Source organism: Artemia sp. Qi Xiang Cuo, chromosome 8 (genome assembly GCF_049724085.1).
Source record: "Artemia sp. Qi Xiang Cuo chromosome 8, ASM4972408v1, whole genome shotgun sequence".
Classification (NCBI taxonomy): domain Eukaryota; kingdom Metazoa; phylum Arthropoda; class Branchiopoda; order Anostraca; family Artemiidae; genus Artemia; species Artemia sp. Qi Xiang Cuo.
Window position 1 is genome coordinate 44,001,260 of NC_142801.1, and position 22,109 is coordinate 44,023,368.

The 22,109-nt window shown below is 36.6% G+C and overlaps 1 protein-coding gene across 1 annotated transcript in view; it reads right to left on the bottom strand.

Moving 5' to 3' along the window:
* Zyx (lipoma-preferred partner zyxin) overlaps positions 1 to 22,109 on the bottom strand; it is a 74,829-nt gene that overhangs the window by 47,465 nt on the left and 5,255 nt on the right. The window contains exons 2-3 of the mRNA XM_089092980.1: positions 18,496 to 18,657; positions 14,923 to 15,118 (exon numbers count right to left, since the gene is read on the bottom strand). Of these exons, the coding sequence (XP_088949106.1) occupies positions 14,923 to 15,118; positions 18,496 to 18,654 (355 nt within the window). The 5' untranslated portion in view covers positions 18,655 to 18,657. The remainder of the gene's footprint in view (positions 1 to 14,922; positions 15,119 to 18,495; positions 18,658 to 22,109) is intronic.

Here is a 22,109-nt window from a genome sequence, read left to right on the forward strand (position 1 = left end):
TGAACAAGTGAACGGCTTCTGGTTTAAGCTTGTTTTATACAGCTCTGCTTTGTTCTTCAATTTTCTATGTTACCTCTATTAAATAACTGAGTTTTGCATTAAATAAACGTTTTTATTGTCTGTCCCAAGTATGGTTTCCACTTGTCCCATCTGTGGTGCCCGGTTCCATACTTGGAACAAAATGGCTAGTTGTCAAAAGAACATATTTTTAGTAATAGTTAATGTACAAATAAGAGTTCAATAGGGACAAATCCCTTTATTTGGCAGTGAAGCAATAACAAAAAATCTCTGGATATTTCAGTCACATATACAGTGGCGGTCATCAGCAGATATACATATTTTTTGTTGTTTCACTGTAAAAAAGGAACAAAGAAAAAGGATTCGCCTCTATTGAACAGTTATTTGTACCTCATGCAAAGGCAGAGTGGTCTTCGAAAATACCTAAGTAATAGTTAATCAGGTACATAGGACATGGAAGGGAATGTTCAAGCAAGTGACCCCCCAAATACTAAGATTTCTTCAATTCTTCTTCCAATATCCTATATCATTCGTATAATTTCTCGGTTTTTCGAAGCTGTGTCACCTCTGAGATAGAATCCTGATTACGATTCTGGTCTTAGTTTTTTTTGGTTTTAGACCAGGGCACTTCGTATCGAAGGAGTTGTCGTAGAAACTTCGAAAAGGGCTCATTCGATTGGAAATTGGAAGGGCAGGTGCCGTTTTTAATAGCCGAAAGGGATTGGAAGGCAACTAACACTTCTTGAACGCCCACCATTTCCCAAAACACATCCAATCAAAATTTTGGGATAACCATTTTGTTCAACACAGTTTAAAGATCTGGAAATTATGTCTTTGAGGAGGACACTCGCCCCACAGCCCCCAGGGCAAGGGTTGTAAGTTATGCCCTGGGGGCATATACGGTTTTTATTAAAAGCTTTGTAGTAGAAACTTGAAAGAGCACATTCGATTGGAAATTCAAAGGGCCAGTACCCTTTTTAATAGTCGAAAGTGATTGGAGGGCAAATAACCCCCCTCTCACACCCACCTTTTCCTAAAACACATCCAATCAAATTTTTTATATAGCCATTTTGTTCAACGTAGTTGAAAGTTTTGGAACTTAGGTATTTGAGGATGAACACCCCCCCCCTCACAGCCCTCAGAGCAAGGGTTGTAAGTTATGCCCTGGGGGGAAATAAGTTTTTTTTATAGAGAGCGTTGTCATAGAAACTTCAAAAAGGGCGCATTCGATGGGAAATTGAAATTGCTAGTGCCCTTTTTAATATTTGAAAATTATTGGAGAGCAACTAACCCCTTCTCACGCCCACCATTTCCCCAGACAAATACAATCAAAATTTTGAGATAGCCATTTTGTTTAACGTAGTTTTAAGTTCTGGAAATTAGGTCTTACAGGGAGACAGACCCCCCCCCCCCCCCGCCACAGCCCTCAAGGCAAGGGTTGTAAGTAATGCTCTGGGGGCATATAAGGTTTTTATAGAAAGCTTTGTCGTAGAAACTTCAAAAAGGGTTCATTCGATTGGAAATTGAAATGGCTAGTACCCTTTTTAATAGTTTAAAGTGATTGGAGGGCAACTAACCCCCCTCTCAGCCCATCATATCCCCAAACCCATCCAATCAAAAGTTTGAGATAGCCATTTTATTCAACGTTGATGAAAGTTTTGGAAATTAGGTCTTTGAAGATGATAAACCCCCAAAAAGCCCTTAAGGCAAGGTCTGTAAATTATGACCTGGAAGCATATAAGGTTTTTATAGAAAGCGTTGTCGTAGAAACTTCAAAAATTTCATTGGAAATTGAAAGGACTAGTGCCCTTTTTAATAGTCGGAAGTGATTGGCGGGCAACTTACCCCCTCTCACGCCCACCGTTTCCCCACACATCCAATCAAAATTTTGAGATTGCCATTTTGTTCAACGTAGTTGAAATTTCTGGAAATTATGTCTTTGAAGATGACAACCCCCCCCCCAAACCCCTCCAGACAAGAGTTGTAAGTTATGCCCCGGGGGCATATAAGGTTTTTATAGAAAGCGTTGTCGTAGAAACTTTAAAAAGAGCTCATTCAATTGGAAATTGAAAGGGCTGGTCCCCATTTGAATAGTTGAAAGTGATTGGAGGGCAACTAAGCTCCTTCTCACGCCCACATTTCCCCCAAACACATCCAATCTAAATTTTGAGATAACCATTTTGTTCAATGTAGTTGAAAGTTCTGGAAATTAAGTCTTTGAGGATGATACCCCCAGCCCTCAGAGTAAGGGTTGTGAGTTTTGCCCTGGGGGCATATAAGGTTTTTATAGAAAGGGTTGCCGTAGAAACTCTAAAAAGGGCTCGTTCGATTAGAAATTGAAAGGACTAGTGCCCTTTTTAATAGTCGAAAGTGATTGGAGGGCAAGTAACCCCCCTCTCACGCCCACCATTTCCCCAAACACAGACAATCAAAATTTTTAGATAGCCATTTTTTTCAACGTAGTTGAAAGTTCTTGAAATTATGTCTTTGGTGACAACCCCCCCCCCCCACAGCCCTCAGGGCAAGGGTTGTAAGTTATGCCCTGGGGGCATATAAGGTTTTTATACAAAGTGATGTTGTGGAAAATTTAAAAAGATTCCATCCGATTGGAAATTTAAAGGGATAGTACCCTTTTTAATAGTTAAAAGTGATTCGATTACAACAAACCCCACTCACATGCCCATGGTTTCCCTAAACACATCCAATCAAAACTTTGAAATAGACATTTTGTTCAACGGGGGAATTAGAAACTTCAAAAAGGGCTCATTCAATTGGGAATTGAGAGGGCTAGTGCCCTTTTCAATAGTCGAAAGTGATTCAAGGGCAACTAACCTCCCTCTCAAGCCCACCATTTCCCCGAACACATCCAATCAAAATATTGAGATACCCAGTTTGTTCAGTGTAGTTGAAAGTTCTGGAAATTAGGTCATTGAGGATGAGAACCCCCCAGAGCCCTCACGGCGAGGGTTGTAAATTATGCCCTGGGGGCATATAAAGTTTTTATAGAAAGAGTTGTCTTAGAAACTTCAAAAAGGGGAGGAGTGAAATTGTTCTACGAGTCAACAAGAATCTACGACTTCAGATGCGAGCTTTTTTTGGACAGTCTGGTACCCATTTTTTTTTTTTTTTTCTGAAAAAACTATGCCCTGAAGACTCTCAGGAAAGAGTTCTACCGGTAGTTAAGCTTTTTTCCATCCAAACTTTAATATTGAATTTTGTCTTTACTGCCAAATTTGACCCTGAAGTATCCCCTTGGGTGATTAGCCTAGTTCCTACCAGATTCGTATTCAACGCTATTGATTCTATAGAAAACCACTCCTCTCTAAACGGTTGGTTTTGGTACATTGAATTGTCACAATTGTCATGGGGGTTATGTGGGAGGATATTTCCATGGAGGAATTTTTCATGGGGGAAGAGAATTTCCATGAAGAGGATGCTGGATTTCCAGCATTATTTGATTGGAAATTAAAAGGGCTAGTGCCGTTTTTAATAGTTGAAAGTGAATAAAGAGCAACTAACCCCCCTCTCAAGCCCACCATTTCCCCAAACACATTCAATCAAAGTTTTGAGATAGCCATTTTGTTCAACGTAGTTGAAGTTCTGGAAATTATTTATTGGAGGATGAAAAACCCGCGAAAGGCCCCTGGACAAAGGCTTTCAACTTTGCCCAGGGAATATCTAATATTTTAATTAATAGCACTGTTGTAGAAATATTAAAAGGGGCTTATTCAGGTGAAGATTGAGAGGATAGTGCCCTTTTCAATAGTCGAAAGTGATTCAAGGGCAACTAACCTCCCTCTCACGCCCACCATTTCTCCAAACACATCCAATCAAAATATTGAGATAGCCATTTTGTTCAATGTAGTTGAAGTTTTGGAAATTATGTCTTTGAGGATGACAACCCCCTCATAGCCCTCAGGGCAAGGGTTGTAAGTTATGCCCTGGGGGCATGTAAGGTTTTTATAGAAAGTCTTGTCTTAGAAACTTCAAAAAGGGCTCATTTGATTGGAAATTCAAAGGGCTAGTGCCCTTTTTAATAGTATAAAGTGATTGGAGGGCAACTAACCACCCTCTCACGCCCTCTATTTCCCCAAACACATTCAATCAAAATTTTGAGATAGCCATTTTTTTCAACGTAGTTGAAAGTTCTGGAAATTATGTCGTTGGTGACAAAACCTCCCCCACAGCCCTCAGGGCAAGTGTTGTAGGTTATGCCCTGGGGGCATATAAGGTTTTTATACAAAGCGATGTTGTAGAAACTTCAAAAAGGGCTCATTCGATTGGAAATTGAAAGGACTAGTGCCCTTTTTAATAGTCGAAAGTGGTTCAAGGGCAACTAACCTCCCTCTCAAGCCAACTATTTTCCCAAACACATGCAATCAAAATTTTGGGGTATCACTTTTATTCATTGTAATTGAAAGTTCTGGTAATAAGATCTTTGAAGAGGACAACCCCCTCACAGCCCTCACGGCAAGAGTTGTAAGTTATGCCCTTGGGGTGAATAAGGTTTTTATAGAAAGTCTCGTCATAGAATCATCAAGAATAGCTCATTTGACTTGAAATTGAAAAGGCTAGTGCCGTTTTTAATAGTTGAAAGTGAATAAAGAGCAACTAACCCCCCTCTCAAGCCCACCATTTCCCCAAACACATTCAATCAAAGTTTTGAGATAGCCATTTTGTTCAACGTAGTTGAAAGTCCTGGAAATTATTTATTGGAGGACGACAAACCCCTCAGAGCCCTCAGGGCGAAGTTTTTAAGTTAGGCCCTGGGGGTAAATAAGGTTTTTATAGAAAGCGTTGTCTTAGAAGCTTCAAAAAGAGTTCATTGAATTGGAAATTGAGAGGGCTAGTGCCCTTTTTAATAGTCGGAAGTGATTGGATGGTAACTAACTCCCCTCTGAAACCCACCATTTCCCCAAACACATCCAATCAAAATTGTGAAAATAGCCCTTTTTGTTCAACGTAGTTGAAAGTTACGGAAATTAGGTCTTTGAGGATGACAATCGCCCCCCCCCCCCACAGCCCTCAGGGCTAAGGTTGTAAGTTATGCCCTGGGGGCATATAATGTTTATATAGAAAGCGTTGTCATAGAAGCTTCAAAAAGGGCTCATTTGATTGAAAATTGAGAAGGCTAGCGCCTTTTTATTAGCAGAAAATGATCAGAGGGCAAATGCCCTCCCCACGCCCATCATCTCCCCAAGCCCTTTCAATCAAAATTGTGAGATGGCCATTTTGTTCAGCGTATCAGAACGGTCTGAAAATTATGTTTTTGAGGATAACAAAACCCTAGCTCTCAGGGTGGGAGTTGTAAGTTAAGCCCTGGGGACATATAAGGTTTTTATAGAAAGTGTGCTCATATAAATTTCGGAGGGGCTCATTGAACTGGTAATGACGCTCTACTTCTCCTTTTGAGAGTCAAAGTGATCGGAAGGCAGCTATCGCCTCCCCCCACAGACACACCCACACGTCATAGTGTCCCGAAATGCATCTAATAAAAATTTTGAGATAGCCGTTCTATTAAAAATAGTCTAATTATCGTTTAAGAATGCCTTTGAAGCTCAAACAAACCCCAGAGATTAGGGGCAAGGGTTGTAAGCTATGTCCAGGGTATTTAAGGTTTTTATAGAAGGGATGGTTGTTTAACTTTAGAAAAGGCTCTGTCTTTCTCCACGAAAAAGACAATGTCAATATAAAACGAACAGATATTGATTAAAAAAAACTTTTCCAATAAAATGAGTTTTTTTTAAAAAAGTAAAGAACTCCATTAAACCAAAATGAACAAATATAGAATCAAATAATCTACCAAGAATACACTACCACAAATAAGTATCAATAAATAAATGGGACCCAAAACAAACAGAAATTAAAATAAATAACAGTCAAACTCAAAACGAGCAGAAATTATTATGAGTAGGGTTCTAAACCCCAAGCTTTCTAAAAGCCGGAATATAATTTGTACTCTACTGAAAAAAATTGGTTTAAATATTTTCACTTTTATAACTTTAAGAAATCAAAAATCAATTAAGATTTTAAGGAATAAATATCAGCATATGTATATTAAACTGACAGTGCAGATTTTTTTTTCAGTAAATTCATTTGAATTTTATTTTAGTAAATTCATTTGAATTTTTTTCAGTAAAGTAAAACTTATATTCTGGCTTTTAGAAAGCATAGGGTTTAGAATCCTACTCAGATTAATTTCTGCTCGTTTTGAGTTTGACTTATTTTAACTTCTGTCTAAATCCCACCATCAGATTCAGCATATCAGAAAACCCTACTGTAGAGGTTTCGAGCTCCTATCTGCAAAAATGTGGAATTCTGTTTTGTTTTTTGTTTTTTTTTGCCAGAAGAAAGATCACGAATGCGTGTTTATTTTTATTTCCATGGGTGATCGTATCAACCCATTGGTCCTAGAATGTCGTGAGAAGGCTAATTTAAATTGAAATTAAAAGTTCCAGTGCCCTTTTTAAGTGACCGAAAATATTGGAGGGTAACTAGGCCCCCTCCCTCTTCCCTTTTTTCCCCAAAATCTTTCGATCAAAATTGTGAGATAACCATTTTTTTAATCATAGTTCAAAGGCCCAATAGCTATGCCTTTGGATATAAAATGACCCACCGCAGCCCCAGAGGAGATGTCTAAGTTATAAAATTTGTCCATTGTTTTTGCATAGTATTTGTTATTGGGAAGTATGCATTCATTTTTGGTTGGGCGGGGGGGGGGAGCAAGTTTTCTGCTGAGGGTGTTCCCACTGAGGAATTTTCAATGGGAAGGGAAGTTTCCAGGGGGTGAACTTGTCAGGAGAAATTTTACACTGGAGAATTTGCCAGAATTTCTGTTCAAAATTCTTTTTATATGTTTCTCTTTTCCGTCTCAATTTCACACGTGGAGTTGTTAAGGGTAATTGACCGGGGTAAATTTTCACCGAGATTGAATTGTCTAGAGGATATTTCCGTGGAAAGGGAGATTTCTCCGTGGAGGTTGGGCCAGATTTTCTGGCATTATTCAAAAAACGATCAGAAATTAAATTAAAAAAAAGTTTTTTCCACTGAAAGTAAGGAGTAACATTAAAATGAACAGAAAGTATTGCGTATATGAAGGGACATGCCCCTCCTCAACACCTTACTCTTTGCGCTGAAGTTTGAATTTTGTCCCAATTCGTTAAAAACGACTTCTGAGTTAGAAGATTAGATTAGATCTGATTAGAAAACAATTAGAACAATAAGAAGCTTTTTTAAAAGTGCTAAAAAACTTTAGCGTCAAGAGTGAGGTGTTCAGGAGGGGGCAACCCCCTTCATATATGCAATCATTTCTGTTCGTGTTAAGCTTTAATGTTGCTCCTTACTTTCAGTAGACAAAACTTGTTTTTTTTGTTTAATAAAAAAAAGATAGAAGTAATACTTCTTTAAAGAGTAATTTTGGATAAAAATTAGAAAAAAACCTTATGCAAGTTTTTGTAAATTGCTGTGTTTGTACAAATATTTTCGAGCTGTTTTTTTGCGACAAACTGCATTTTTACATTACTTCAAATTTATGACGTACTATTCATCCAGGAGCATATGCTTTCTGGGATGAATATAGACTTCCCAGATCCCGGTCGCACGATGTCTTTGTAAAGCCGGCAAGATCTACGCCAGGTTGTCCATACGGAGGCCTGGCAATATACGCTAGGAAGGAACTTTTGGCCAAGCCCACTATTAGAAGCAGTAGTCTGTTGTGGGTCACTGTTGAGGGAATTGAGTTCATCAACATATAAATGCCTACGAACTACAAAAATTATTTGAAAAAAACTACGTTTTCTAAAGAGTTAAAGAGGCTGAGTTACAAGGTCGAACCTTAAAACGTACAGGGATTAGGAGGCACAGTTGGGGGGCTGCCTCCCCCCAAACCCCCTGCGTTTGCAGCCGCGTGTGTTAAGGTTTTTTAAGTCCTGTACCCGGCCATCAAATGGTTGTACCAATATGAAAGAAACAGTTTCAATGGCATTTTTTTAATATCTTCTGAGGATTTGGCAATGACTACTCAGTCTGTTACAGTTATAACTACAAACTTGTCTCTGTGCCAGGTAGTGTTATGTACTCAGTGTGATCATGTATGATGGTAAAATAAATGAACCTGAACTGCTACTTTATACTGAGCCCTTCTTCTGTTCCCTGTTTTTCTGTGAAAAATTTTTTGTGTTCATCACATTATAGCTTGTTATTGGTTAGGAAAAAATCTCCTGAGGAAACTGAAAATAACGATTATCAGTAGGCTTTTTAATAAAATAAATGCAATAGGGTGTTCTTATGCTAAAAATATTCAAGCAGACTTTGTTTTTGTTGTAAAACAGTTCTTTGCAAGGGCAAAACCGGGGGGCGGTAGCCCTCATCGATAAAAGATGCAATAGTTGTTTTTATGGTAGTGTTGCAAACCAGTTCTTCGCAAGAGCAAAAGCGGGGGGTGAGGGGGGCGGTAGCCCCCCAAAATAAAAAACCTTAACAAAAGAGGCTGCAAAAGTGGGGGGTTTGGGGGGGGCGGCAGCCCCCCAACTGCGCCTCCTAATCCCTGTACGTTTTAAGGTTCGACCTTGTAACTCAGCCTCTTTAACTCTTTAGAAAACGTAGTTTTTTTTCAAATAATTTCTGCACGTTTTTGTACAGTTTATTACTTATTATTGCTTGACTAACTGTTAAGCAAATACAAAGTAAGACTTTTGTTTTTCGACAAAAAAAACTTCTGGGAAGGAGCTGAAATTTTTGGAAGCTTGCAGTCGGTCTTGTCAGGTTGAGAGAACTATTTTGATCTAATATAATGTTGAGATACTTTGCTTTTAGGAATTTCAACAATTAAGGTTTTAAGCTCCCAGGCCCCATGTTATCAAAGCAGTGGAGACTTACCTGTAACCTGAAGGCCGACTGTGATATTCTTCTGGAGACGCCTGTTGAGCCGAAGGATTTAATAGATTGGATTTAAAAAAGAAACTGAGTTTCTTTTTTAAACTTTAAATTCAATATATAAAAAAATTTCTCTGACGGGGAATCGAACTCGGGTCTTCCGCCTGACAGTCAAGAATAGCGACCACTGTACCACAGAGACACTATACATTATTTTTATTCTGTGTGATGTATTTTTGACGCAAGCAAATCCCCACAGAACTTGATATTTGGTTTTTGGAAAACAGGGAAGGAGTGATCTGATTAAGCTGAAATTTTGAGGATAGGCTTCCAGGCCATAGGAAAGTTCATTCTCTAGTTTTCAGCTTGGTCAAACAAAGTTAAAGAGGGGTTGTGGTGGGCAATAGTAACATGGGCTCTTATAGGAAAATGAGGTTTTTCGTAAATGTAAATTTGGGGGATAGTTTTTTCGATCCGAAAATATCAAAAGACCCTGCTGGGTCGAATTCCGGTTCGAATGAGTCCTCATTCACCCAGATCTGTTGCCAACTGTGGCCTGTAGGCGTGGGTGATAAAAAAAAAAGAGAAATGAACTTTAAGTGGCTATATTTGTTTTCCGGAAAACAGGAAAGAAGGAATCGGATTGAGTTGAAATTTAGAGGATGAGCTCTCAGGCCCTAGGAAAGCTTAACCTCTAAATTTCAGCCCTATCGGACAACGCTAAAGGGGGGCTGTGGTCGGCGGGTCGAAACTTCCGGCCCACTTTTACCCATGAAGATAAAGTCGGAGGGGGGGGGGGTGAAATTTTGCACGTTTCTTAGTTGGAGCTTGGGCTACAAAATGCAATCACCGCTGTCTCTCTGCGACCGCTAGGACCGGAAATCGCTTACCATTGTCGTGGGTCGCCTCTTTATAGAGGCACAAGTGTGCCTCCTTGATAATGTCTTTCTGACAAAGTTCTAAAGAGCAGCAGATAATTTAAGACAACATTTGGAGTCTCTTGAGCTTCACGAGTGTAATTGGCTAATTGCCGGAGACCTCAACTGTGAACCATACAAGGGCCATATTCTATCCGATATTTTAATAAATTGCCTCCTCACCACTTATAAGATTTGGTCGAAGTCCCTGGATTTTACGTACACCAATACTAGTGGTCATACCTATAATATTGACCACGTATTATAATGCACATCCATTCCTAGTCTTCCAGTTACAGTTTGCACTGATAATCCTATTAGTGACCATTCCGGACTTTCGTTTCAGATGCAGTCATCACAGAGCACTAATAACACTTGTTCCAAAAAGTGGGTCTACAAGCAAAATTGGGAGAAATACAATATTCCCTTTTATGTTGACACTGTTGCTTCGGTCCTAAAAGTTCCGTTTCATCTACTCTGCTCTGGCCCTTCCAACGTCTCAGCCACTGTTGATTTCAACACTTATTACCATCAAGTAATCCATGCTCTGAAAGTTGCCGAATCAAAAGCGGTTCCTACAGGACGAGCCAAAATTGGGACAGAGAAACCGATGTCATCCGAATCCACTGAACTTCAATCGGCAAAAAGACATGCAAAAACATGGCTGAACATTTGGATGGCTTGTGTTAAACCGCTACGCGGGACTGTATTCGAGTTGAAACGGAGCACAAAACGCAAATACAAAGATGAAATGAAGAGGTACCAAATTATCGGGCAACAGTTGACTAGAAGTAAGAAATCGTATTTAAGCCTAATCAGACCAGACGGTCGTCCATCTAGTACTTCTCTGACACTACATGATTGGCACTCTTACCATACTTCGATGTATAGAGATGAGAATCTTAATATAACCAATCAGTATGAAATGGAAGTTTCGAGCTGACTTGCACTTTATATATATATATATATATATATATATATATATATATATATATATATATATATATATATATATATATATATATATATATATATATATATATATATATATATATATATATATATATATATATATATATATATATATATATATATATATATATATATATATATATATATATATATATATATATATATATAGTGCACTATTGATATATCGAAAGCGTTCGATAGCGTCAATCACAAGCAAGCAATGAATGCTCTACTGCACAATGGAGTAAGTTCTAGCATAGTGAGCACTCTGAAATTTTGGTACGAAAATTCGACTGTGTTGGCCAAATGAAAAGGTACAATTTTAGATCCCACAAAAATCAGAAGAGGTGTGAGGCAAAGCAGCGTTCCTAGTCCTCTTATTTTCAAACATGCAATCTCCAAGATTCTGGACCGTATCTCGCCCTCTCTCCAGTTGCATGGTACTGACCTGTCTTACTTGGCATACGCTGATGACGTCCTTCTACTCAGTAGATCCAAAGCCGACTTACAAGACAACGTGAATCGACTCCTAAGGACTTACAATCTATTGGGCTTTCTATCAATATTGATAATTGTGAATTTTTACCTTTGATGCACCGCAAAGTCATTGTGTGACTCTCGGAAATCATGTTGTCCCTGCGGTATCGCAGCTGAGATATCTTGGTATTATGATTCCAGAAACGATCATTAAAACTGGACAAGCAATTGTTGAGCAAAACACCACCGCCATTAAATTTGCTTATGCGTCTGTAATGCAAAATCGCGGACGCTACTCCAGGAAATCTCTTGCCTCGATTTATCGTTCAGTGTGCCAACCACACATAACCTAACTCGCCGCTGCATCCAACATGCTGTCAGTGAGAGACACTGAAAACTTCAAAAAGGGCTACAAGAAACATGCAAAATCTTTACCATACTTACCCAAGTGTTATAGGAATTCCCACCTTGAAAATATGGTCTTACAGAGCCATCCAAACAATGATCTAGCATTCGAAGTATTACAGTGCTAAAAGTTAAATTAGATAGACGACGTTTCTCACCTGCATTTATTTGAGTGTCGTATCTTTATCTTTTTGGAGGCTGGTTTATTTTTCTTTCTCCTTTCGTAGTGCTCCACTATAATCTATTTTGAAGATGGTGGGTGATTAAAATGTTATTATTATTATTTTGTTTTAATTTGCTAAGAAAAGTAGTCCTTTATAAGTGCCACTTTTGTTACAATTAGAAACACATAAAAGGAAGCAATATTAAAATGAAATTAGCAATAGCTATTGTTTCTACTTTTTTTTGCTTTTGCTGCCCACAGTAATTTCCTTCAAAGTAATTTAACTCTTAACTCACTACATTTTGGAGTTACATGGCCTTGGCCAAATTGTATAAGACCATGTAGCATAAATAATCTTTACACTTTTTAGGGAGAAAATGTTAAAAAGGATAGTTCTGTGAAGTGCCAAGACGGTTAATTCAAATTTTTTTTTTACAAAATAGATTTGATTTGGTCACAATTTTATAAGCCCTTATCTTAGAGAAGGATAAAGTTACAACTGCAAACTCCCAGCTTCAAAATATTTGTATATAAGTATGAAAAACACATTGAATTTACCTAGGAAACACAAAATAATGCAGACATAGTGAACTCCCTAAAATTTATATTTACATCGATGAATTAAAATGAATCGTCAGATATTTTCCTAGGCTTGAAAGAAGTATATCACTACGTTTCAAATCATTTTTTTTTTCAAATAGTATCCTTTCAGTTAAATTTTTATGATATTAAGACATATTGTTTTTTAGATATTCTTAATTAACTATGTTAATTATTTTATACTAACTTTTGTTAATAATTTTAGCGAAGCCATTAACCCATCAAAATTACAAAAAAAAAATGGAAATCACTAAAAAAAAAATAACATTGAAGAAGTCCTAAAAATAAGTAAACCCCTTAAAGCTTTCGACTCTTGGAAATTATTATTTTTTAACTCTACCCATTTTATCTTTGGACAATATTAGCTCTACTAAATAATTACTTTGGACAAGTTTCATCATTATCATTAGGGATTGCAGAATGCTCGCAGTAAAAGTTTATACTTAGCAGCAAATAACGCTAAAAAACAATTTGAGGATGAAAATTTGTCTTTAGTTGTAGTATTTAATTACATGTTGTCCAGCCAGTAGTTATGGTGAAGAAAAGGGGGGAGGGTGATATTATTAAAATGCGCAATACGGCACCGAACTGGAACACTACCCACTATTTTACTTAATGAATCTAGATTAACTAGTTAAGATACCAGCTTTAAACACAGAATTTATGAAGATTCGTTAATAAAGAGGAATGACTACAGTAGTTTCTCTTTAGTTACATGTAAAGGTGAATTCAACTTTTATTCAACTTTACTTGAACGTTTATGTGGCTAAGACAGGCCACTTTTACAGTCCTTTTTTAATCCACCTCTTTTTACAATTGGTCAACAATCGTAGGCAGGGTTGAAATAGCCGACGAATAGAAAATCAGCATCACTGTCTTACAGATTACATAAAAAAAATATCTTAAAAAATAAAAGGGAAGACAGGCATTAAATCTTAAAACAAACACAAGCTATCCGATTTTTAACGAGATATACCACCCACTTAAACCTTACCCCATCTCTTTTTATGACAAAGTTTGAATTTTACTTTCTTAAGAGTTTCAAAATACAAAATGCAGTTGATAACTGAAAGTGCCTTATTTAACCGCATCGTCCGAAACATTCGAACTGAAAATTTCAGTGTTCCAAGTAAATATAACTACCTGAATCATTTTTTTTCCTTGAAGCATTGCGATAAAAAAAAGTCTTTCAGTACCTTCGCTCATGGCTTAAGGAATTTATGCTTGAACCACTCAGAAACAGCCTTCACCCCTCATAACATATCTCATACAAAGAACAATTTGCGTACATTCAAAGTTTTAACTCCACCCTTTGATTTCATTTGAAAAAAACTTGCTTTGTAATTTAATTTCTAGGTACTTATCTCTTATATCCATCACAATCAAGAAGTGAAGTTAGGTTAATCCTAATGAAACAATTCTTATTTCATAATATGCAGAACAATTGTAGGTAACACATCTTGCATGCAGACCCGCCATACTTTACCTCCAATCCCCAAATGTGCAAATATATAGCCCAAATTATGTATTTTCAATGCATTTTCCCACCCGTAACTTGTTTTTGCAGTTTTTGTTTCGTCACAGATGATTCAATTTACAGGCACAGGGGTTGAAACGCATTGCGAGAATAGCTGGAATAACTATATGAACTTTTTGAAAATTTGGGCATAAAATACGTTTTTAAGGCTTTATGACTCTTTCTACAGAAAAACAGATTCACTAACCTCCTACCCTAATAGTTGGTGATAAAATGCAATATAATATAACCCTAAATATTAGTGTACAAATAATTTATACTTTCCTTTCATTTTATACGGACATCATATAAGTTTAGAGACAAAGGGTGTGTAGCAATACAGAGACTGGGAGGTTTTACAAATATCTTTTTAATGGTCCCAAACTCATTGGCTATCTCAGAATTCGGGTCTATATCATTTTTACCCTATTCGGGCCGAAACTTGTATATGCCGGCGCAAAGTGGCGGGAATCTAAAGTGCTGATTCGTGAACTCTTCTTTTACTTAAAAGGGCAGTAGAACTTTTGAATTTTCATTCGAGATAGTCCATTTCCGATATTTTATAGCAATTGGTTCGATATGATCACCTCTAGAAAAAAATTACAACTAATGAAATTTAGACACTTGGCTACGAACATGCTTTTCTGGAAAAATACAGAATTTCTTACAATTTATAGCTTGAAAACTACGCTCTAGAGTCGTCAGACATGTTCAATGTAATGTTAGGAACGTTTTCTTCTTTTACTATACTCACGAAGTTTGTTATTAACTTTTAGTAGGCAAATTAAATCTCATAAATTTTACATGTTTGGAATCAGTATAAAAAGCAGATTTGTGGCAGTATAAAAACAAGCATCACTTTTTATAATTTCAGCGTCTCTTGACGTTCCTTACCATTGAAGGTTTTATATATAACCCTATTTCTGGCTTTTTGTTTTGTGTTGACTAGTAGCTATTCTTTTTAAAAATCATTAACATACCAGTGGCACGTAGATTTCCAACAGCATTAAAATTATTGATGTTGCTATATGTATTTTGCGTTCCAGGATAAGCAGGAGGGGGTGGTGGAGGAGGAAAGACAACGTTTGAATAAGTATTCTGTGGGAAAACCGGGCCAGTATTCGTAATGCCTGTCCTACTTAAATGTTGTGGTTCACGTTTCGATATCGTTGCAACCTATAACGAAAGAAGAAAATAAACACTAGTAAAAAAACGAAAAAAAAAACATTAGAGTCAAAACTGATTAAAACTGGTTCAACCTTCGAATTAAGTGGTACATTTTTTGCACAGCAACGTAAGTGCTAAATTGCATCATCCCATTGTCACGGAAATCTTTGATTGTCATCGTCAGCATCCAAACTTTGTACAGCTTTATTTTGGAAACTCGGAGCTTAGGCTATAGGTAAAAAAGATGAAATGAAACAATGTTGGCTATGCAAATAAATAAATGTGCGTCTTTTAGTATTTTAGAAACATTGGTCATGTCTTTATGTTTCTATGCTTGGACCATTGATAAACACCCCTCATAACACATCTCATACAAAGAAAATTTTACGCACACTCAAGTTTTAACTCCACACTTTACTTTCATTTGGAAAAATTAGTTTTGTAATTGAATTTCTTTTTATTTTAGAATCGTACTTAGGATTATCCTAAATACAAAATGAGTACCCCCCCCCAAAAAAAAAACTCCTGCTCTTAAGGCTAGATTTAACTTGTTTGAAAATAATGGTCTGAGAAAAAGATCTTATTTAGGAGTATTTGTGTCTGCTCATTAGGTATACACAATAAAATAATATTTTTTTAAATCGGAAGGAGGCTATCATCCTCATCAAAGACCCCTTTGATGAGGATGATAGTGATCTTTACTCCTAACTTCATCTTCTTATCAAAATGATTTGGTACTTAAAAACTACTGTTAAAAAAACTGTAATTATTTATGTTGCGTTGTAATTATTGATGTAGCTGTACGTATTTTGCGTCCCAGGGTAGGCAGGAGGGGGTGGTGGAGGAGGAAAGACAACATTTGAATAAACATTCTGTGGAAAAACCAGGATAGTATTCGTAATACCTGTCCTACTCAAGTGTTGTGGTTTCCATTTCGATATCGTTGCAACTTATAATCAAAGAACAAAATAAACACTAGTAACAAAAAGTAAAAAGAACAAAGCACATGACAAAATACGTGAGATGTCAAAACTGAGCAAAACCGGTTCAGCCTTCTAATCAAGTGGTCATTTTTTGCAAGGAAATAAGTGCTAAATCGCATCATCCCGTAGCCACTGAAATTTTAAATTGTCATTGTCAGCATCCAAAATTTTGCAGCTTTATTCCGGAAACTAGAAGCTTAGGCTATAGGTAAAAAAGATAAAACGAAACAATGTTGTCTGTGAAAGTTAATAAATCTTAAAAATGAAACTAGAAGCTTAGGCTACTGGCAAAAAAGGTGAAATGAAACAATCTTGGCTGTGAAAGTCAATAAGTATGCGTTAATTTTGAGCAATTAACAACACTATGGTTATTTACTTACTTTCTTGGTTTCCACAGGCCAAAAACACCAAAGGTGGGTGCCAAAATTAAAAAAAGAAAAAATCCATCTTCATGCGTTATTTCCTTGAGACACTTTCTATGTGTGTTTGAGCATTATGAGAACAAGGCATGGCATTGGTACATCCCTTCTCCCATGAGTGAATGCATGATAAAAATTTTGGGGAGGGAGTCATAGCAAATTTTCTAGGGGGATGAGGCAGGGTAAAAACTGGAAAAAGTAGCTTGAGAGTTTTTCGAGGATGGGGTCCTTCGTATCAATCTCAGGCAAGGAAAATCTCCCCACGCCCCACCTCTAAGTGTGGCATGATTTACTTCCTCCAAACGACGTTCTGATCCATATGCGTTATAGATTGATATAGCTACAATATCGTTAGGCCGTTTTTTTATTCCAATTTTGTTAGGGTGGACAAAAAAGAACACTTTTTTTGAAAATTCACAGCTTCCTGGGTGTTTTATAATTATTTTACCACTCTTGGTATAGGGAAGTATTTACCAATAGGGACAAAAAATTTTAGGTTCCACTAATAAAACTAGTTTGTTCAATTTTTAGATTTTCGTTTTTCTAAGCAGTTAAAAAGATGGGTTTGCCATTCAAAATAAACTTACAGAAGAAAGATTTATCAGGAAAGTAGCTTTTTCAGACAAGTAGCTTTTTTTTTTTTAACACAAATGGTTTGTGACAAGATGAAAACTTGTCACTATGTTTACTTTCTTTTTATTTGGGACGAAACAAAAAACATAGTTTAATAGGGATCAATCCTTCCTTTTGTTAGCCTAAATAAAAATAAAAAAAAGTTTTTTCAACTGAAAGTAAGGAGCAACATTCATACTTCTTACGAACAGAAATGATTCCGTGAATGAGGGTGGCTGCCCTCTCCTCAATCCCTCGCTCTTTGCTCTAAAGTTTTTTAGCGCTTTAAAAAAGCTTGTTATTGTAATTACACAGTCCTTAAGTTTCAGGAATTGTTTCAAAAGCCCCTGATATACGGAATAATTTCTGTTCACTTTAAGTTCTAAAGTTGCTACTTACTTTCAGTTGAAAATACTTGATTTTTTAAAATTTAATTTCTGATCGCTTGTCAAATAATGCTGGGATATCGCTTCCCCCTCCATGAAAATTTCCACCACCCCACTCAAAAAAATTACTCCCGCTTGAAATCCCCCTGGAAAATTCCCTCCTCGCAGAAAATTCCCCTTACTTTCATTTGAAAAAAAAAACTGTTTTTGTTTATGTTTTGGTCGTTTTTCAAATCATCACAGAATCCCCCCACCTGGAAAATTTTCACTGGAAAATCTTTCATCAAAAGTTCCTTTCGTGGAAAATCCCCCTCCCCTAACTTCAAATTGTTTTAATTCCAAAATGAAAATAAGTCATAATGAAGAAAAAAACAAGGATTTTCAGGACCAGTGAATAAAAAGAAGAATACAATGCAAATATTCCAGTCAGGTTCTTTGCTCAACCATCCTCAGTCCAGAATTAGATGCAAAAATAATTTTATTTAATAATGTAAATTTTCAATAACAAAAAATTATAACAAAAAAAAAAAAACTGTTTTCAAGGTTTGTCTTTTTATATTATCCTGTGGACTTTTATCCTAATTATGCACTGAAGGTGGTTGAGCAGAGGTCTTGACTGAAGTGTTTCCAATGTCCTCTCCTTCTTTTTTACTGGCTGTGATTATCCTCGTTTTTTCTTTATTCGTTACGATTTTGTTTTTTCTCGTTGTGCCATGCTTAGCCAATGTATTCTCAGAAATTCTTTACTTTTGAACTTCCAAGAGAAAATAATGCAATAAATTTTACCAGCAAGTTCTTTTTTTTTACAATTTTCCCAAATATTGCCAGGAAAAAAAACTCAAATCCTAGGTTGAAACAAGTTTGTGGATCTAGAATCTTGGTAACAATTTTCTTTTTTTTATAGAAGCATAACCTATTCAATTTGAAGCTTTTCTTCCACACCCTGAAAAGTATGGTCGATTGAAACGAAAAACTAGAAATATTACCTGTGGCTGTGCCTTTTTCACTTTTGGTGGTGGTGCTGGCCCGACTTTTTTCTTCAAACTGTCTGGAGATGCTGCTAGACCTGGAAAAGGTATAGCTTCTTGTCCTGGAGCAAGAATCAGCTTCGCAAGCTTCTGATCAATTGACTGTGTTGATGACATGTCCTGAAATTACAAAATAGTAAATTAGTGATTCCTGAGCAATCTTGGCTAGGAATTGGTTTCCCATGTTTGACTTTCTGTAATGGCTATAGAAATATCTGTTTCCAGGAAAGGGGGAATTTCCCACTAAAACAAGGACTGGAAAATATGCATTAGAAACGTGACACCATCAGGGAATGTTGGCACACGACTAAAACAGTAATTCTTTTTAATATTTATAGAGCTCTTTTGCAAAGTTTGAGCTACAGATGGGGAACGTTAGTCGGAATCAGGAATCGGCCATATAGTATTTTTCTCAAGAATCGAGATAGACACCAGGTAGTTTCCTTAAAATACCCCCAGTCAAGTCCACCTTACTTTTGAAAGAGGTAAGTCTTATACTAATTGAAATTTCAGGCATCCCCAAATTATCTTATTTTTTTCTGTATTGCAATGCAGATCAAAAGAGGGCCAGAGTCACTTACACATTACTTATGTTAATCATTTTTATTGGGGTTTGATATTGATTGATTACTTTATTCTACAAGTTAGCCTATTTATGATAATTTACCAGTAATTAAGAAGTTCGAAAAGTTTAAACTCAGAAGCATTAGTGAGTAGGGTAATATCCAATTTGCCAAAACTTTTTTTTTTTTTTTTACTTTTAAAATACATATTGGAAGTTATTTCTTACGACGAATCTCGATCCAATCTTCACATACTTTAAATTTGTAAATATTTGGAAAAAATCATAAGAAGAACTAAAATCTAAAAAAAACAACTTGGACGAAAATTCACAACTTCACTGTCAGTAGAATACTAAACTAGATTGATTGGCCAGCACTGGATTTTTCCAGCATTTATGATTTTCAAAATGGGATGAATAGTGAGACACCACTAAAAGGTGTCCAATTTGAACTACATGGTCCCGATTTCAATACAATTCTCCATTCAAATGGTTGACAAACATAAATGTACAATTCTCACTCCTGCTTCTACAAATCAAATATATGCCCAGGTCCAGGGGGGAGGGAAGCACAGGATTATTCCAAAGGGATCACAAACATGAACAAAGTACAGTTTCAAACTCACTATTTTTTCTATTTGTCTTATGTAAATCACCCCCCCTTCTGTGCTCAGACTCTGAAAGGGCCAGAAAATCTAAAATTTATTGGCAGTTTAAATTGCAAGATATTAGCTAAAATATAATGGACGTGCTTGCACCCAATACCTTTTTTAAAGCCAAATAGACAATAAGGAGTACAACATTTACTTGAAATATCATCGGTAACAAGCATTTCCATTAGTTTACACAGAAGAGGTGAAACAGTTATTGGATGATAAGAAATGCAATCTGCCAGGTCTTTCCCCTTTTTTAACACAGGAGTAACAATGCTGGTACAAAAAATATCAGGTACAAAACTGGTATTAAAAATAACCTGAAACAAAAGATAATCACTCCATATGTAAGGTGCAAACCACAGTCCATCTAGACCAAATGATTGGTTTTTTTTGCTTACAGATGGCAACAGTAAGATTTTTGATGGTTATTATATGGCCAAAATCAGAGCCTGATAACTTTAGACTTGTATCTAGTTCTTTGCTGAACTTTTCTTCAAGCTCTTGATCAAGAGGGTTAAACTCAGAAGTAAAATGGGACATCCACCCCATCTTTGCAATTGCAGCTTTGGAAACACTACAATTTCTCCTACACTTAAGAAATCTCCACATACCATTTGGATCATTATAAACTAATTTACTTTGTTGATCAATCACTTCACATTTATGCTTAGATGGGGCTTAGGCAAACTTGCACTTAACAAATAAACAAACTTGATTTACAATACCAAATCTCAGACAATCACACTTAATCCAAAGCCAATTCCAGAATTTCACACTGGTACATGCGTCACCAAGGGCAGGATTTTCAGACCACTTTGGGACTTTCGTACCAATTCTAACTTTCCAACTAGGCACCACAGCTGTCTCTGCACACCTTAAAGCATGAGAAATTTCTGTGCAATATATGTTCAGGCACATTTGTCTTTCTTCTTCTGGAATCAGTGCATTCTAGTGTAATAACTGGAAAGGTATTCTAATTGGCAAGAATCCTGTCTAATACTGCATGGTATTACCTTAATTACATTGATTTGCACTTTAGAGTGAAATAAGGTGTGATGTTGAATCGTTTTAGCTCCATTGTTGAGATGGTAGTTACAACACTTTACACACACACACAAATAAGATTGAGACTGTGTTTACAGCCATGGACACGCCTTCCGACTAAGAGTGTGCTAGGATATATGCAATTTAAGTCCACTTGGTAACAGTGACCACAGATAGGCATGATAAAGGGGACCATTCTTCTGTAGTTTAGAGAAGACACTGCCACACAATGCCAATTTCTGATAGAGTATGCAAGTTGGTTGGGTATGACAAGCAGCATTGGCATCCTAGCCCAACTCTTTTATATATACATACATATTAATCACTATTTATGAGACACTGATAATGGGAAGCTCCAGTTGTATCATGAAGGTTTGGCTTCCCATTCTGATTCAAATCTTCTTTTAAAAACTCAGCTGATGTTGAAGACACTGTCTCTTTGCTTAAACAGTTCCAATTGTTGATGACCCTTTTGTTAAAATTTATTCCTGCTATGTATTCAGATCAATTTTATTTCAGTCAGTCTTGACTGCCTACTTCTTAGCACTAGGGGATTGTCAGGTAGTACATTGTTGGCTTGAAAAGCATTCATAATCAGGAAATGGTCAGATGCATAGATTCTTATATCAACATGACATGGGCCACAGACTGGGGCTTTTGATGAGCTTAGCATGAAATCAAGGGTATGTGTCAAGCCTGAGTTGTGTATGTTCATAAAACCCAGGTCACTGGTAGCTAAACTAAACCATCAGAGGAGGCTAAGAACATTTGTGCACAAGGTTTATTCCTGTCAGAAAGGTCACAGTTTAGATCACCAGCTATGATGCACTCAAGATCTTAACTAAGACATCTGCTCACCAAGCTTCACAATTTGCTACATGCCTCACTGAAGCGCTCTTCATATATTTCATTTCTGTAATCTGCGGGCATATACACTGAATAGACAACCGTTCTGTATACCTTAACAGAAACAAAGAATTTCTCGGTTTTATAAAAAGAGGGGTTTAGGGTGCTATTTATGAGTATAAACTAACATTTTTTGGGGAAACCAAAAGATCAATCAAGGCGACAGCTTCACTTACCTTGGTGGTATTATTAGTATAAATGGTAGGTGCTTTGAAGATGTTAAAAGTAGAAAAGCCAAGACTCTGGGAGCTTTTCAAAGTTAATTAAAGTTTGGAAGAATAGGAAAATAAGAATACAAACCAAGATAGAAATGTTGGAAGCTACAGTGATAAAAGTGGTCAGATTTGGTTGTGAAGCATGGGCGCTCCAAACAACAGAAGAAGATTTGTTAGATATTTTCCAGA